The 13,888-nt window shown below is 39.3% G+C and overlaps 1 protein-coding gene and 2 non-coding genes across 5 annotated transcripts in view; all 3 read right to left on the bottom strand.

Moving 5' to 3' along the window:
- LOC117970691 (transportin-2) overlaps positions 1-13,888 on the bottom strand; it is a 124,803-nt gene that overhangs the window by 17,151 nt on the left and 93,764 nt on the right. For all 3 annotated transcript variants that reach the window (XM_059007248.1, XM_059007250.1, XM_059007249.1), the window contains exons 19-22: positions 9,720-9,807; positions 8,256-8,354; positions 7,731-7,826; positions 7,027-7,102 (exon numbers count right to left, since the gene is read on the bottom strand). In XM_059007248.1, the coding sequence (XP_058863231.1) occupies positions 7,027-7,102; positions 7,731-7,826; positions 8,256-8,354; positions 9,720-9,807 (359 nt within the window). The remainder of the gene's footprint in view (positions 1-7,026; positions 7,103-7,730; positions 7,827-8,255; positions 8,355-9,719; positions 9,808-13,888) is intronic.
- LOC117966890 (small nucleolar RNA SNORD41) lies at positions 6,533-6,603 on the bottom strand. The gene has a single exon (XR_004662958.1). It is a non-coding gene; the product is annotated as a small nucleolar RNA SNORD41 (small nucleolar RNA).
- On the bottom strand, positions 9,328-9,398 carry LOC117970694 (small nucleolar RNA SNORD41). The gene has a single exon (XR_004662956.1). It is a non-coding gene; the product is annotated as a small nucleolar RNA SNORD41 (small nucleolar RNA).

Here is a 13,888-nt window from a genome sequence, read left to right as displayed (position 1 = left end):
ATACTGTAATCTGCCAAGTGTTTAACCTGTAGTACTTTGTATTTAATCATATCCTGATGTAACTATCACTATTATCTGCTGTATTATTGAATTGTGGTATGTCAAACTTGTACTTTGCTTGAACAAAAGTTATTGTATTTCTTGCTCTTATTGTATTACTTGTATTGTAACGCTTGAAATGTTTTTGCTTACGATTGTAAGTCGCCCTGGATAAGGGCGTCTGCTAAGAAATAAATAATAATAATAATAATAATAATAATAATAATAATAATAATAATAATATATATACACACATACATATATATATACATACATACATACATACATACATACATATATATATACATACATACATACATACATACATACATACATATCTATCTGTCTGTCTGTCGACACACACTCTTTTTTTAATCCTGTTTATAGCCCCCTGGACCCCACCCCCTCACCTCACCTGCATCTGAGGTGTGAACACCCAAAAATGTTGGCCACCAGCCACCCCTGGGAAATACATAAACATGTTTGTGTAAAAGAGAAAAGATAAATACATGATCTTAAATCTAATTAACTGAAGCACAATCTTAAATGCATAATGCAATGAAAGTGAAACGTAACGTTTGTTTTGCAAAACAAATAAAATACTAAATTTACTATTTAAGAACACAGTATATATACAGTCCTGGCAATGTCTAAATCAGATTGGCAGATTTTACCTGAATTGAAGTCAAAGTAGATGCTCAGAGGTGTGTGTTAAAAAGTGGTACTCTGCACATTGCGCTTGCTCACGCAAGCCTAAACAACTTCCGCTAAGAAAGCAGAGAAGAGCCCACTCAAATATGATACGTTATGCCTTTTTCAGTCGTTTACATCTTCTAATTGAATGTATCATTTTCCAGTCTTACGTCGTTTAATGTATTTTTCCACCATTTGAAAAAAGTATGCAAATATTTATCATATGCAGTACATTGGGTCTTGTGCATTTATTTTTTTATTTACTTGTGCAACTTTGCAGTGGACTTCGTGATTTTTTTTTTCTTTAGAGAAATTGTCTGTTGCCAGTTTAAGTTTACAAAAAAAATAAATGTATAATTAAATGGTAACTGCACCTCCTTAGACAATAGGAATCACGATTGATTGTACATGTAGCAAAATATGACATCGTACCACATTCTGCCATTTCATGAGTCATTGGTACGCATACCACAGACAATGTACCACTTTCTAACACTACACCAGCTCTATAGTCCAGATCACAACTTCCATCAAAGTGAAAAACAACGTCTACAAACTTGAACTTAAAGCTTAGCTATAAACTTCGGGTACATTCAAACAGTACTCATATTCCAAAAGAAAAGAAAGAAGTGACAAACAAGTTGAAAAAAATAAATCTAGCTAGAAAAATAAAATCTAAAATAGAGTAGAGTATTTTAATTTTTTATTTGTGCATTTTTCCTGAGGGATATTGGACAACGTTCGTCAGATAAAACGGTTCCCCCACTACTACCACTAGTTGAATGATAATTGATTTGAGCTTGTTTCAAGGACTCAAACTCGACACTCTGACTCGGTTTGAGGACTCGACTACAAGTCTGATGACAGACAGATAGACCGTCTCATATTGGCAAAAAACAAAAAAGAGAAATAAGATCTTGCCGGAGCTATACAGCCTGGGAGGGGAGAGCACAAAAGTCAACCAAGGAGGGAGCGATGCAAGCCGCTGGCTTCCATGGGGCACAAAGCCAAGCAGGATGTAACCAGCAACAGGCTGCAGTGCACACAAATAAGCTACTAACAACCAAACAAGCAAGATGGGCTTAATGGCCTCCTCTCGTTTGTAAACTTTATGTTCTAATGTTCTTGTATTACCTTATTTAAAACACTAGTTAAAAAAAGCTAAACCGAAAACAATACCCTAATACAGTGGTTCCCAACCTTTTTCAATATAGGGACCACCTTGTTTTTATTTATCCCCAAGGACCCCTTGCCATGCATTTTTTCACAACGGCATTTTGAAACTAATTTGTATGTGTATATGTATAAGTACATATAGAAAGTAAAGTAATTTACATAACGTACCTAACTTCATGAGATTCCTGGGCTTGAATCTTCATTACCAGGTCAGCAAGGAATGTTGTCGTTTTGCATTGAAAGTTATTGACGGTAAAATTCTGTTTATTTTGTTTAAAATGGTTTATTTTATACACATTCTGAATGTTTTGTAGATAAATGATGTCTCAATTTTGCAGTTAAAGAGTTTTGTTTGACAAAACCTCCTGACAAACAATGAACTGGGGTTTGGGTTGTTCTTGGATCCAGTAAATGTAAATACATGCTGGTCCCAGCAACAGTTCCTTTGTGTAGCAAATTAATTTATCCATTTCTAAAGAAACTTACTGCACTCACTGATCGCCAACTTCGCTCAATGAACATATCAAAACCACCGGAATACGAAAACGAGGTGGGTGGGGAAAAAAGCAATTTGATAAATAAAATGATTGGAGAGTGTACAGGATGTTGCGTACCACTTCTGCTGGGCTGTGATGTGTAAATTAAATGGGATTGATGGCACACAGTCGATAGGATTTATAGCATTTTGGTTAAATGACAGCGTCAAGAACAGACTGTACACATTATTTCCAGAAGTAGTGTTAATAGGATCCCCTTTTGGCATAAAGTCTTGAGATATTAAAACCTAGCTGAATAAACCCAACAACATGGAGCTGAAACAGATCATTCACACTACGGTACTAAACGTATTGAAATAATGGTATATTCCTATACCCCTGGCAACACATTGTTGAAAAGGCACATATATTTGTTGAAAATGAAAAGTACTAAAACTGGTTTTAATTATTTTTTTTTTGATTATTCAAACCAATTTAGGAATATTCAGTGCAGTGTGCTACTTTTATACCGAGCGAAAAGGCTGGGACAGCCAGATTAGATTAGTTTTTCCCCATGAAGTTCAGTGAACACAAGCAGTAGAATGAGCACAGATTGGACGCCAGAATCACCGTCGAGCCTTCTTGAGGTGTCATGGGCTAGTCGACGAAACACAGAGGGTGGAAGGTGCCCACTTGAAGACCCCAGAGATGTACCCTACTTAGCTCAATCCAGACAGTTGTCATGCTGATGCGTTGGGGAGACCGCACTGTGGTTGATCCCTGGAGCCAGCATCGCAGCCGTCGTGTGTGCTGATGCGCTAGGGAGGCAAAATAAACTGATCCCTGGAGCCAGCATTACACTTCAGCCATCAACACCTGACAGAAGGATATCTACATCATCATATGGAAGGAAGCGCAAATGGATGGAGACACCTATGGATTAGTTTACTGTAAAGCTACGTCTTAGTTGGTGCTTATCTTGGCGAGAGCAGAGTTCAAATTAGCATGAAGTTTTAACATCTACTCTCGTGTAATGGAAATCATGAAGATCTGGATACGTCCAGTGACTGCTGTGAATAGTGCAGCTGGCAACAAGGGAAAGACCTTGCGACAGCCTGGAGAGACCCCATTGGGGCTGGCAAGGGTTAGCTACCCTTGTCGGCAGTATCCAGCTCTGTGTTTACAGGATGCTGGAGACACCCACCCAAGGCTTCAAGAAATTAAGAGAAAAATACCCCTAGAGTCTGCGAGAGTGGGGGCGGAAGATGACTCAACGTTGGACAACACGGTTAACGACTTAGGAACAGAAACGGATAAGAGTATGGAGAGTACTTCACAAAAGACTAGTTCAAGGAGGGACTCAATCTTTTTAAAGAACTGCTTCATTGACACTTCAATACAAAAAGCGTGAATTCCAGGTTTCCCAGGATGCTTAGAACACATCAATGTGATCTGGCAACAAATTCAATCAGCTAAAAAGGAGAGGAAGGAGCTCCATGTGACATTCCTGGATTTGGCTAATGCATATGGTTCAGTGCCACATGAACTTCTTTGGGCAGCATTTAATTTTTTTAATGTAGAGATGACAATAACAAATTTAGTGAAAGCCTACTTTGGAGATTTGCAATTTAGTTTTTCAACTTCAGAATTCAGCACTACATGGCAATGCCTAGAAGTTGGAATAATGGCAGGATGCACCATTTCTCCACTGGCTTTTACCATGGCAATGGAAGTAATCATTAGGGCATCAAAATGGGTAGTGGGAGGAGAGCGCTTGGCTTCTGGAATGCGACTACCATGACTACAACAGTAGCCTGCACTAATTGGTTATTGGGCAGATTAACCAATAACATTGAATGGGCATGAATGCAATTCAAGCCCACTAAATCAAAGAGCATCTCTATAATTAAAAGGTAAAGTAGTAGATAAAACGTTCATTAATGGCGAGGCAATACCAACAGTGTCTGAGAAGCCAGTGAAGAGTCTTGGGAGATGGTACGACGGGGACGTAAAGGACACAGTTCGTGTGGGAGAAGTTAGACAACAAGCAGTGGAAGGGTTGAAGAGCACAGACAGTTTGGTCTACTGCCGAGGTTGCTGTGGTCACTGACTGTGTATGAGGTTTCTTACAACAGTAGAGAAGCTGGAAGCCTTAATCAGTTCATACATCAGGAAATGGTTGGGAGTTCCACGCTGCCTCAGTAGAGTGGGACTTTATGGTAAAGGAATACTGCAGCTACCAGCATCCGCTCTAACCGAGGAGTTTAAGTGCACCAAGGTCAGACTGGAAATTACATTAGTATTTATTTATTTATTTATTTATTTATTTATTTAAAATAAAGCTGGCTTAAAAAAATCTAAATTTTGACAAGACAAATATTCCTTCATAACGTGCAAGTTATTTAGTTAGTATTTGTTTCACATTAGAAAGGGGTTTCAGTTAATAGCAGCTTTGAAGGCAGTGCTTGGTATTGCATCAAAGGGAGCTGTAATATATATTCATTCATAAACACACCCGTAATAAAAGAAAACAGATAAATGGGGAAAATGCAGACTACACATACATACCTTATTATATGTCATGTGGTTAAAGCTACTTGTGTTGCCTTGTAATATTCGTAGCACAACGGGTGATTGTGTAGAAATTGTTTTTTGCAAGAGCTGCGTAACCAAATTTTGGGAGTTGTTTGCAGACCACCTGTAGGTTACTTACAGACCACAGATTGGGAACCACTGCCCTAGTATATGTTCTCTTACAATGAACAGTGACCATGGGGCACAAACTATTTTTTTCAGCTTATAAGAACATAATAAAGTTTACAAACGAGAGGAGGCCTTTCAGCCCATATTGCTCGTTTGGTTGTTAGTAGCTTATTGATCCCAGAATCTCATCAAGCAGCTTCTTGAAGGATCCCATGGTGTCAGCTTCAACAACATTACTGGGGAGTTGGTTCCAAACCCTCACAATTCTGTGTAAAAAAGTGCCTCCTATTTTCTGTTCTGAATGCCCCTTTATCTAATCTCCATTTGTGACACCAGGTCCTTGTTTCATTTTTCAGGTCAAAAAAGTCCCCTGGTCGACACGGTCTATACCTTTTAGGATTCTGAATGCTTGAATCAGATCGCCGCGTAGTCTTCTTTGTTCAAGACTGAATAGATTCAATTCTTTTAGCCTGTCTGCATACGACATGCCTTTTAAACCCGGGATAATTCTGGTTGCTCTTCTTTGCATTCTTTCTAGAGCAGCAATATCCTTTTTGTAACGAGCTGACCAGAACTGAACACAATATTCTAGGTGAGGTCTTACTAACGCATTGTAAAGTTTTAACATTACTTCCCTCGTTTTAAATTCAACACTCCTCACAATATATCCGAGCATCTTGTTGGCCTTTTTTATAGCTTCCCCACATTGTCTAGATGAAGACATTTCTGAGTCAACATAAACTCCTAGGTCTTTTTCATAGTTCCCTTCTTCAATTTCACTATCTCCCATATGATATTTATAATGCACATTTGTATTGCCTGCATGCAATACTTTACACTTTTCTCTATTAAATGTCATTTGCCATGTGTCTGCCCAATTCTGAATGCTGTCTAGATCATTTTGAATGACCTTTGCTGCTGCACCAGTGTTTGCCACTCCTCCTATTTTTGTGTCATCTGCAAATTTAACAAGTTTGCTTACTATACCAGAATCTAAGTCATTAATGTAGATACTCCATTGGTTACCTTACTCCATTTGAGGTTTCTCCTCTAAAATCAGTACTTTGTTTTCTACATATTAACCACTCCCTAATCCATGTGCATGCATTTCCTTGAATCCCTACTGCGTTCAATTTGAGAATTAATCTTTTATGCGGGACTATGTCAAACGCTTTCTGGAAATCTAAATAAACCATGTCGTATGCTTTGCAATTATCCATTGTCGACGTTGCATCCTCAAAAAAATCAAGCAGGTTAGTAACAATCTCCCTTTCCTAAAACCATGCTGACTGACTGTCTCCCAGGATATTGTTACCATATAGGTAATTTTCCATTTTAGATCTTATTATAGTTTCCATTATGCAGAATCTGTCCAAGCTCACTGCTACATGAAAGATATTAAGTTTAAAACACAAGTAAATCTCAAGAGTCCCCTGTATAGCACTCTGGATCAGACAGTATGAATACAAACAGCATCACAGTACAGTCATGTTTTCAAAGTGTGCATCACTTCCAGATAGTTAAAACAATAGGGTACCACATTCATTTCATTGCAGAGATGTTTTTGCTTTTGCTTTAATACAGTATGATGCAAATTAAACTTTTTCCAGTTCATTAATAATAAACATTCCAAGAATTCATTAATTCTGAAAGAATATTTTAAAACACTGAAAACCCAGGGATGGAAATACGACTCCTAATGCATAGCAGTTTTACCATTCCAGGTTTTAATAGGAGTTTGATCCACCCCAATGTATAGGTAACAAGCTCAGGTGTGTCTTACTATACTCATAGTAAAAACAGGAATGGATCAAACTGCTGTGCAGTGGGAGTCTTACTTCTATCCCTGGTTAAACCCATGTTGGTCACTGCACTACCAGTCTATTTTAAATGCTCTGCAAGAACTGAACAAGGAAGTAAATTTCTATGAGATACTTACCAAGGTCTGATGAACTGCTGCAGCATTGGGGCCACCTCTTGTGGACAAACGTACCCCAGGCGGCCGATAGTGATCGCTACAGACAGACAGACAGAGGTTAGCAACCACAGAGCGAGCTGTGCTTAAAAGCCTCTAAATACAACTTGCTGTTGTAGGGGGGCAATTTCTAAATGAACTTTCACCATGTGAATTAGTTAAAACCATATCTAACCCAGGGATAAAAATAAGACACCCACTGCATAGCAGTTTCACAGATTCCAGCTTGATTAACCAGTGTATAGGTAAAAAGCTCAAGTGTATCTTAGTAAATTCATAGTAAAACCATGAATGGGTCAAACTGCTATGCAATGGGAGGTATTTTCAGCCTGTAACCAATCTTGATTTAAACTACTTACTGAAAACTGCTTGTAAATGTCACCCTTATAAGTTGGTTGAAAAGTTGACAGGGAAAAAAAAAGGATTGAACGTTGGTTGGTGTTCCATGGGCTATAGCGTCCCCACAATCATATTACATTTTATACTTTGAGCCTTCAGTGTGTAAAAATCTTAAAGGCACATGGCTTAAATCATGCTGCATGATGTGTAGAGCATTGTGATGTGTGTAACCTGATGGTGACACTAAACTTAGCCACGTAGTTTTGTTCTGACAGCCAAACGATCACTTTGGCTTACTGAGACAGTACACTTAAAGCAAAAGTCCTCACCTGTGTTTTCAAGTAACGTTTTGGGTGTGTTTGGTCTGTTGATGATCTCTACCAGATTATTCAAGACAAGCTGAACATATGGCTGCATTTCTGCTCCTGTAAGAGAAAATAAATAGAAGTTAGATATTCGTGTTGCCATCTGTAATTAGGGAGTTGAATCAGTGTCAAATCTGAAGACTGTAAATCTGCGTTTAACAAACCTTCTGTGTACAAGGCTTGTCCATCAAAGTGTTAAAAAAATTAGTATATTTACATTATTTAGATTTTTACTCTAATTTTAAATTGATTCTCACATGCATTAGACATTTACATCATTAACTGCTGTTGTATTTATAGTCATTCACTTATGCTTAACAAATGTCAATACCAAGTTTCACCATGACTAAATAAAAGGTGTTCCCAAATAGTTCCCATTTAAATTGCGACACACACACACAAGTATGTGTGACCACCTCCACCATTTTCCTTTTGCCAGAGATTTCACATGTTGCAGGGAACCAAAAAAACCAAAGCAGCAGCACCCACCCATCTGCATGCAGATCTCTCCGATGGCCCAGGTGGCATTGTTGCACACTGAGATAAACTCTGGGTTCAGGTTGGTGCCGAGGATGGGCATGAACTCCGCTATTGAGAGACACAGGGATCACAAGACAGTTAGGACACACATCTTAAAAAAATTTCTGCAGACTCAGAGTGAACTTCCATCTATGCTGATGATACCCAGCTATATTTGTCCCTAAAGCTAGGAATTTCTTCTGCCTGGGTGTTATTAGCTACTTCCCTTACAGACATCAAGCATTGGATGTCACAGAATTTTCTAATGTTGAATTCAGATAAAACGGAGGTTATGCTAGTGGGCTCACAGAACCAGGACTACATGAGCTCAACCCTTGCAGTCTCTCATCAAAACAAACTAGAAATTAAAGAGTTTGGGGGTCATCGTTGATCCTGATCTATCATTTGAAACTCATATTAGGGAAGTTACTAAAGTATCTTTTTACCATTTGAGAAATACAGCCAAACTTAGACCAATTATTTACATATCTGATGCCGAGAGGCTAATGCATGCCTTTGTTTCATCTAGAATTGATTGTAATGCCCTTTTTTCCGGTGTCCCAAAATGTGGTATCCCCTGCTTGTTCAGAATACCGCCGCTAGAATTCTGACTAAAACCAGGAAAAGTGGACATATTACCCGTTTTGGCCTCTTTACACTGGCTCCTTGTGCAGTATCGAATTGATTTTAAGATTTTGCTGTTAACTTACAAGGCCCTGAATGGATTAGCACCTAGTTATTTGCAGGAGTTACTGACCCTGTATCTTCCAAACCGCACTCTGTGAGAAGGTAGGGCTTTTTCTGTCGAGCTCCGAAATTATGGAATGCTCTGCCTTCATTTGTCAGGGAAGTTGGGACCATTACATGTTCAAGTCGAGACTAAAAAACCTACTTTCACAAAAATGGCTTTCTTAAATAAATAAATAAAATAAATAAAAACATAAATAAACCTCTATATACACGAAGAGAATAAAAAGCATTGATGTCCTCCAAAAATAGCCTCTACCCACTTGGTAAGTTTGACTTGTTTATTCAGTGCCATCCGGATCAGACAGTACGAATACAAACAGCATCACAATACAGTCATGTTTTCATGGTGTCCATCACTTCCGGGTGCCTCTCTTATTTAACCTAAATTGGAATAGTATTCTGCAGAGTCGTGTTGAAGTCATTTCAAATAACTCTTATCAAAAAAGTTATTAATATTACTTACGTTATCATGACCCCCCCCAAAAATTTAAGACACAAATGCCAAGTGAGAAACATTCCTATACGACTTTTGCCATGGGAAGTCATTATTTGTAATAAAAAATGAAGGGGATTTACTGGGAAAGCAACTCGTCTCTGATCAAATTAATTCGCTTCTTGAGAAACCCCTCCTTGTCCATCCCGAACACCCCCAACCCCCACCTTACACTTGGCCTTACCACTCACCTATGCAGGGTTTCACATGGGGGAAGCAGGCTTTGGTAAGATCGCCCAGCAGTGCAAACGAACTCTGACGGACCTCCGGCATTGTGTCCTGAGAGAACAGTGGCAGAGGGAGATTGGAATTAAACACATACACTGAACTGACAGCCGTGGAGGCCATGTGTCCTGCCTTGTATCACTATAGAAGCTGTGAGCCTGGGTTACACAGTAGACATTACTGATCCACCACACACTGCCTATAGAAAGTATACACCCCCTTTCAAAATGTTCACCTTTTGTTGCCTTATTTCCTGGAATTAAAATGCATTAACCCTTTGCGATGTCGGACCAGGTCCATGTCGGACCTGGTCCGACATCGCAATTTTCCCTTTCCGGTCCAATGTCGGACCCTGTCCGACATCATCAAAAAGACGCAAAACAGGTCTCTAGTCGTTTTTTCTCCGGAAAAAGCCGAGAAGACCATTCAATGGCCAAGTGAGACAGATAGGAGCCGAAAAAAAAAAAAAAAAAAAAAAAAAAAAAAGGCGTATCTCATGAATACTGATAGACCCGACACCACATAGATAACACTGACATAAACAAACAAGATAACTGCTAACTCAGGGGGGTGGAGACTTATTCAATTATGATCTTTCAGTTTTGTATTTAATATATATTTTTTTTATAATTTTTTTTTTTCCCCCCTTAAAGTGTGGAGTATGGTGTGTAGTGGAAAAAAAAATCTCATTTAAATGCATGAAACTGAGGCACTGACAAAATGTGAAAGTTCAAGGGGATGTAGGCACTAATTTATTTATTTATATATATATATATATATTATATATATATATATATATATATATATATATATATATATAATTTAGTGCCTATAGAAAGTCTACATCTAATATATATACAGTGCCTTGCAAAAGTATTCAGATGCCTGACCAATTCTATCGTATTACTGAATTACAAATGGTACATTGAAATTTCGTTCTGTTTGATATTTTATTTTAAAACACTGAAACTCAAAATCAATTACTGTAAGGTGGCATTGGTTTTATGTTGGGAAATATTAAGTAAAATAAAAAACTGAAATATCTTGCTTGCATAAGTATTCAACCCCCACACATTAATATTTGGCAGAGCCACCTTTCGCTGCAATAACAGCTTTAAGTCTTTTGGGGTAAGTATGTACCAGCTTTGCACACAGTGTCGGAGTGATTTTGGCCCATTCTTCTTGGCAGATTTGCTCCAGGTTGGTTGGACGACGCTTGTGGACCGCAATTTTCAAATAGTGCCACAGACTCTCAATAGGATTGAGATCAGGACTTTGACTGGGCCACTGTAGGACATTCACCTTTTTGTTCTTGAGCCACTCCAATGTTGCTTTGGCCTTGTGCATGGAATCATTGTCCTGCTGAAAGGTGAATTTCCTCTTAAAGCTTCAGTTTTTTAGCAGACTGAAGCAGGCTCTCTTGCAGTATTTCCCTGTATTTTGCTCCATCCATTCTTCCTTCAATTTTGATGAGAAGCATCCCCACAGCATGATGCTGCCACCACCATACTGTAGGGATGGTGTGTCTTGAGGCATGGGCAGTGTTAGGTTTGCGCCACACATAGCGCTTTGAGTTTTGGCCAAAAAGCTCCATCTTAGTCTCATCTGACCACAAAACCTTTTCCCACATCGCAGCTGGGTCACACTCATGCTTTCTGGCAAACTCCAGACGTGCTTTCAGATGGTACTTTTTGAGTAACTGCTTCTTTCTTGCCACTCTCCCATACAGGCCAGTGTTATGCAGAGCTCTTGATATGGTTGACTGGTGCACCATTACTCCACTCCCAGCCACTGAACTCTGTAGCTCCTTCAAAGTGATTGTTGGCCTCTCTGTGGCTTCTCTCGCAAGTCTCCTTCTTGTTTGAGTGTTGAGTTTTGAGGGACGGCCTTTTCTTGGCAGTGCCTGGGTGGTGTGATGCAGCTTCCACTTCCTGATTGTTGATCCAACTGTGCTCACTGGGATATCCAAACACTTGAATATTATTTTGTACCCTAATCTATGCATTTGTATTACTTTATCTCTAACTTCTGTAGAATGCTCTTTGGTCTTCATTTTCCTTCAGATTCACAGCCTGACCAATGATCCTTCAACAGTGGGGTTTTTATCCAGAAAATGTGACAGCAACTTTAATGGTTCATAGGTGGAGGCCAATGGTAAGGTAATTGTGTCCTCGTTAGGGCAATTTCTTTCATCGGTGTAAACTGGGAGCTTCCACAGCACAGGGGTTGAATACTTATGCAAGCAAGATATTTCAGTTTATTTTTCTTAAAAATATTTCCCCAACATAAAACCAATGTTATCAGATCTTCAACCAAAACCTAATATTAGATAAAAGGGACCCTGAGTGAACAAATAACAAATGTGATACATATTTCATTTATTTATTAAAGAAAGTTATGCAACACCCAATGCCCCCGTGTGAAAAAGTAAATCGCCCCCTTAGACTCAATAACTGGTTACACCACCTTTAGCAGCAATAACTGCAACCAAACGCTTCCTGTAGTTATTGATTAGTCTCTCACAGCGGCGTGGAGGAATTTTGGCCCACTCCTCCATGCAAAACTGCTTCAACTCCGTGACATTTGTGGGTTTTCGAGCATGAACTGCTCGTTTTAGGTCCTGCCACAACATCTCAATGGGGTTTAGGTCTGGACTTTGACTAGGCCATTCCAAAACTTTAAATTTCTTGTTATTCAGCCATTCTGATGTAGACTTCCTTGTGTTTCGGATCTTTGTCTTGCTGCAAGACCCAGCTGCGTTTCAGCTCACAGACGGATGGCCTGACATTCTCCTGTAGAATTCTCTGATAAAGAGCAGAATTCATGGTTCCTTCAATGATGGCAAGGCATCCAGGTCCTGATGCAGCAAAGCATCCCCAAACCATGACACTACCACCACCATGTTTGACCTTACTGTGGAATGCAGTGCTTGGTTTTCGCCAGACATAATGGGACCCATGTCGGCCAAAAAGTTCCACTTTTGACTCATCTGTCCATAGAACATTGTTCCAGAACTCTTGAGGATCATCCAGGTGCTTTTTGGCACATTTGAGACGAGCATTCATGTTCTTCTTAGTGAGCAATGGTTTCCACCTTGCTACTCTGCCATGAATCCCATTTTTGCCCAGTGTCTTTCTGATGGTGGAGTCATTAACACTGACCTTAGCCGAGGCGAGAGAGGCCTGCAGATCCCTGGATGTTGTTCTAGGGTTCTTGGAGATTTTGGCAGGACGGCCACTCCTGGGAAGATTCACTACCATCCAAAACTTTCTTCATTTGGACAATATGGCTCTGACTGTGGTTCGGTGGAGCCCCAGAGCCTTAGAAATGGCTTTGTAACCTGACTGATAGGCATCAACAACTTTTTTCCAGAAGTCTTCAGGAATTTCTTTTGTTCATGGCATGATGTGCCTCTAGAACCTGTGTGCGAACAACTTCACTCTGATGGTAAGGGCCAAAGTTAGTCAGATTTATATTGGGCAGGGCTGGCCCAAATCAGGCCTATGTACCAATTACCAAAAGATCGATAAAATACTGGTCACACCTATTCCGACCAGGAGCGGTCAAATTAATACAAATAATATATTTTATATGCATCAGTCTGGACTTGCAGCCATGTATTGAAGTTCGATTAGATCAGTCTGCATTGCTCAAGTGAGCAGTTTGTTGATATTTGAAATAAATAAATAAGAAATAAGAAATAAATAATAATAATAATAATAATAATAATAATAATAATAATAATAATAATAATAATATTTCTATTGTTTCAATGAGCCTCCTGATCGCCCATCAATCAGCCTCTGCAGCTCACGGCACCAGGCTGTCTTGTCTGCAGTGGTTACTGTAAGTCACTAGTTTTTCTAAGAAATTCATTCCCCCCACCCCATACACATTGCAAATGGATCACTGAAGACACTGCCAATTTTACCAAACAAGATACTGACGCAGCAAAGACGGACAATGACAAATCTGGCTCTGAAGCAGACTGGGTTTGCGAACATGAATCTTCCAGCAGCAGTGACACCAAGATGATCCCTGGTCAATGCCCTTGGAGGAATTAGAAGCTTTCATAGTACTAGTATATATGCCCATGGAGCATTTGGTGCCAGAAGCCTTGGTTACTGTTGATAGC

Source organism: Acipenser ruthenus, chromosome 34 (assembly GCF_902713425.1).
Source record: "Acipenser ruthenus chromosome 34, fAciRut3.2 maternal haplotype, whole genome shotgun sequence".
NCBI classification, from domain to species: Eukaryota; Metazoa; Chordata; class Actinopteri; order Acipenseriformes; family Acipenseridae; genus Acipenser; species Acipenser ruthenus.
Note: the sequence above shows the minus strand (reverse complement) of the source record. Positions and strands in the feature narration are given on the sequence as shown.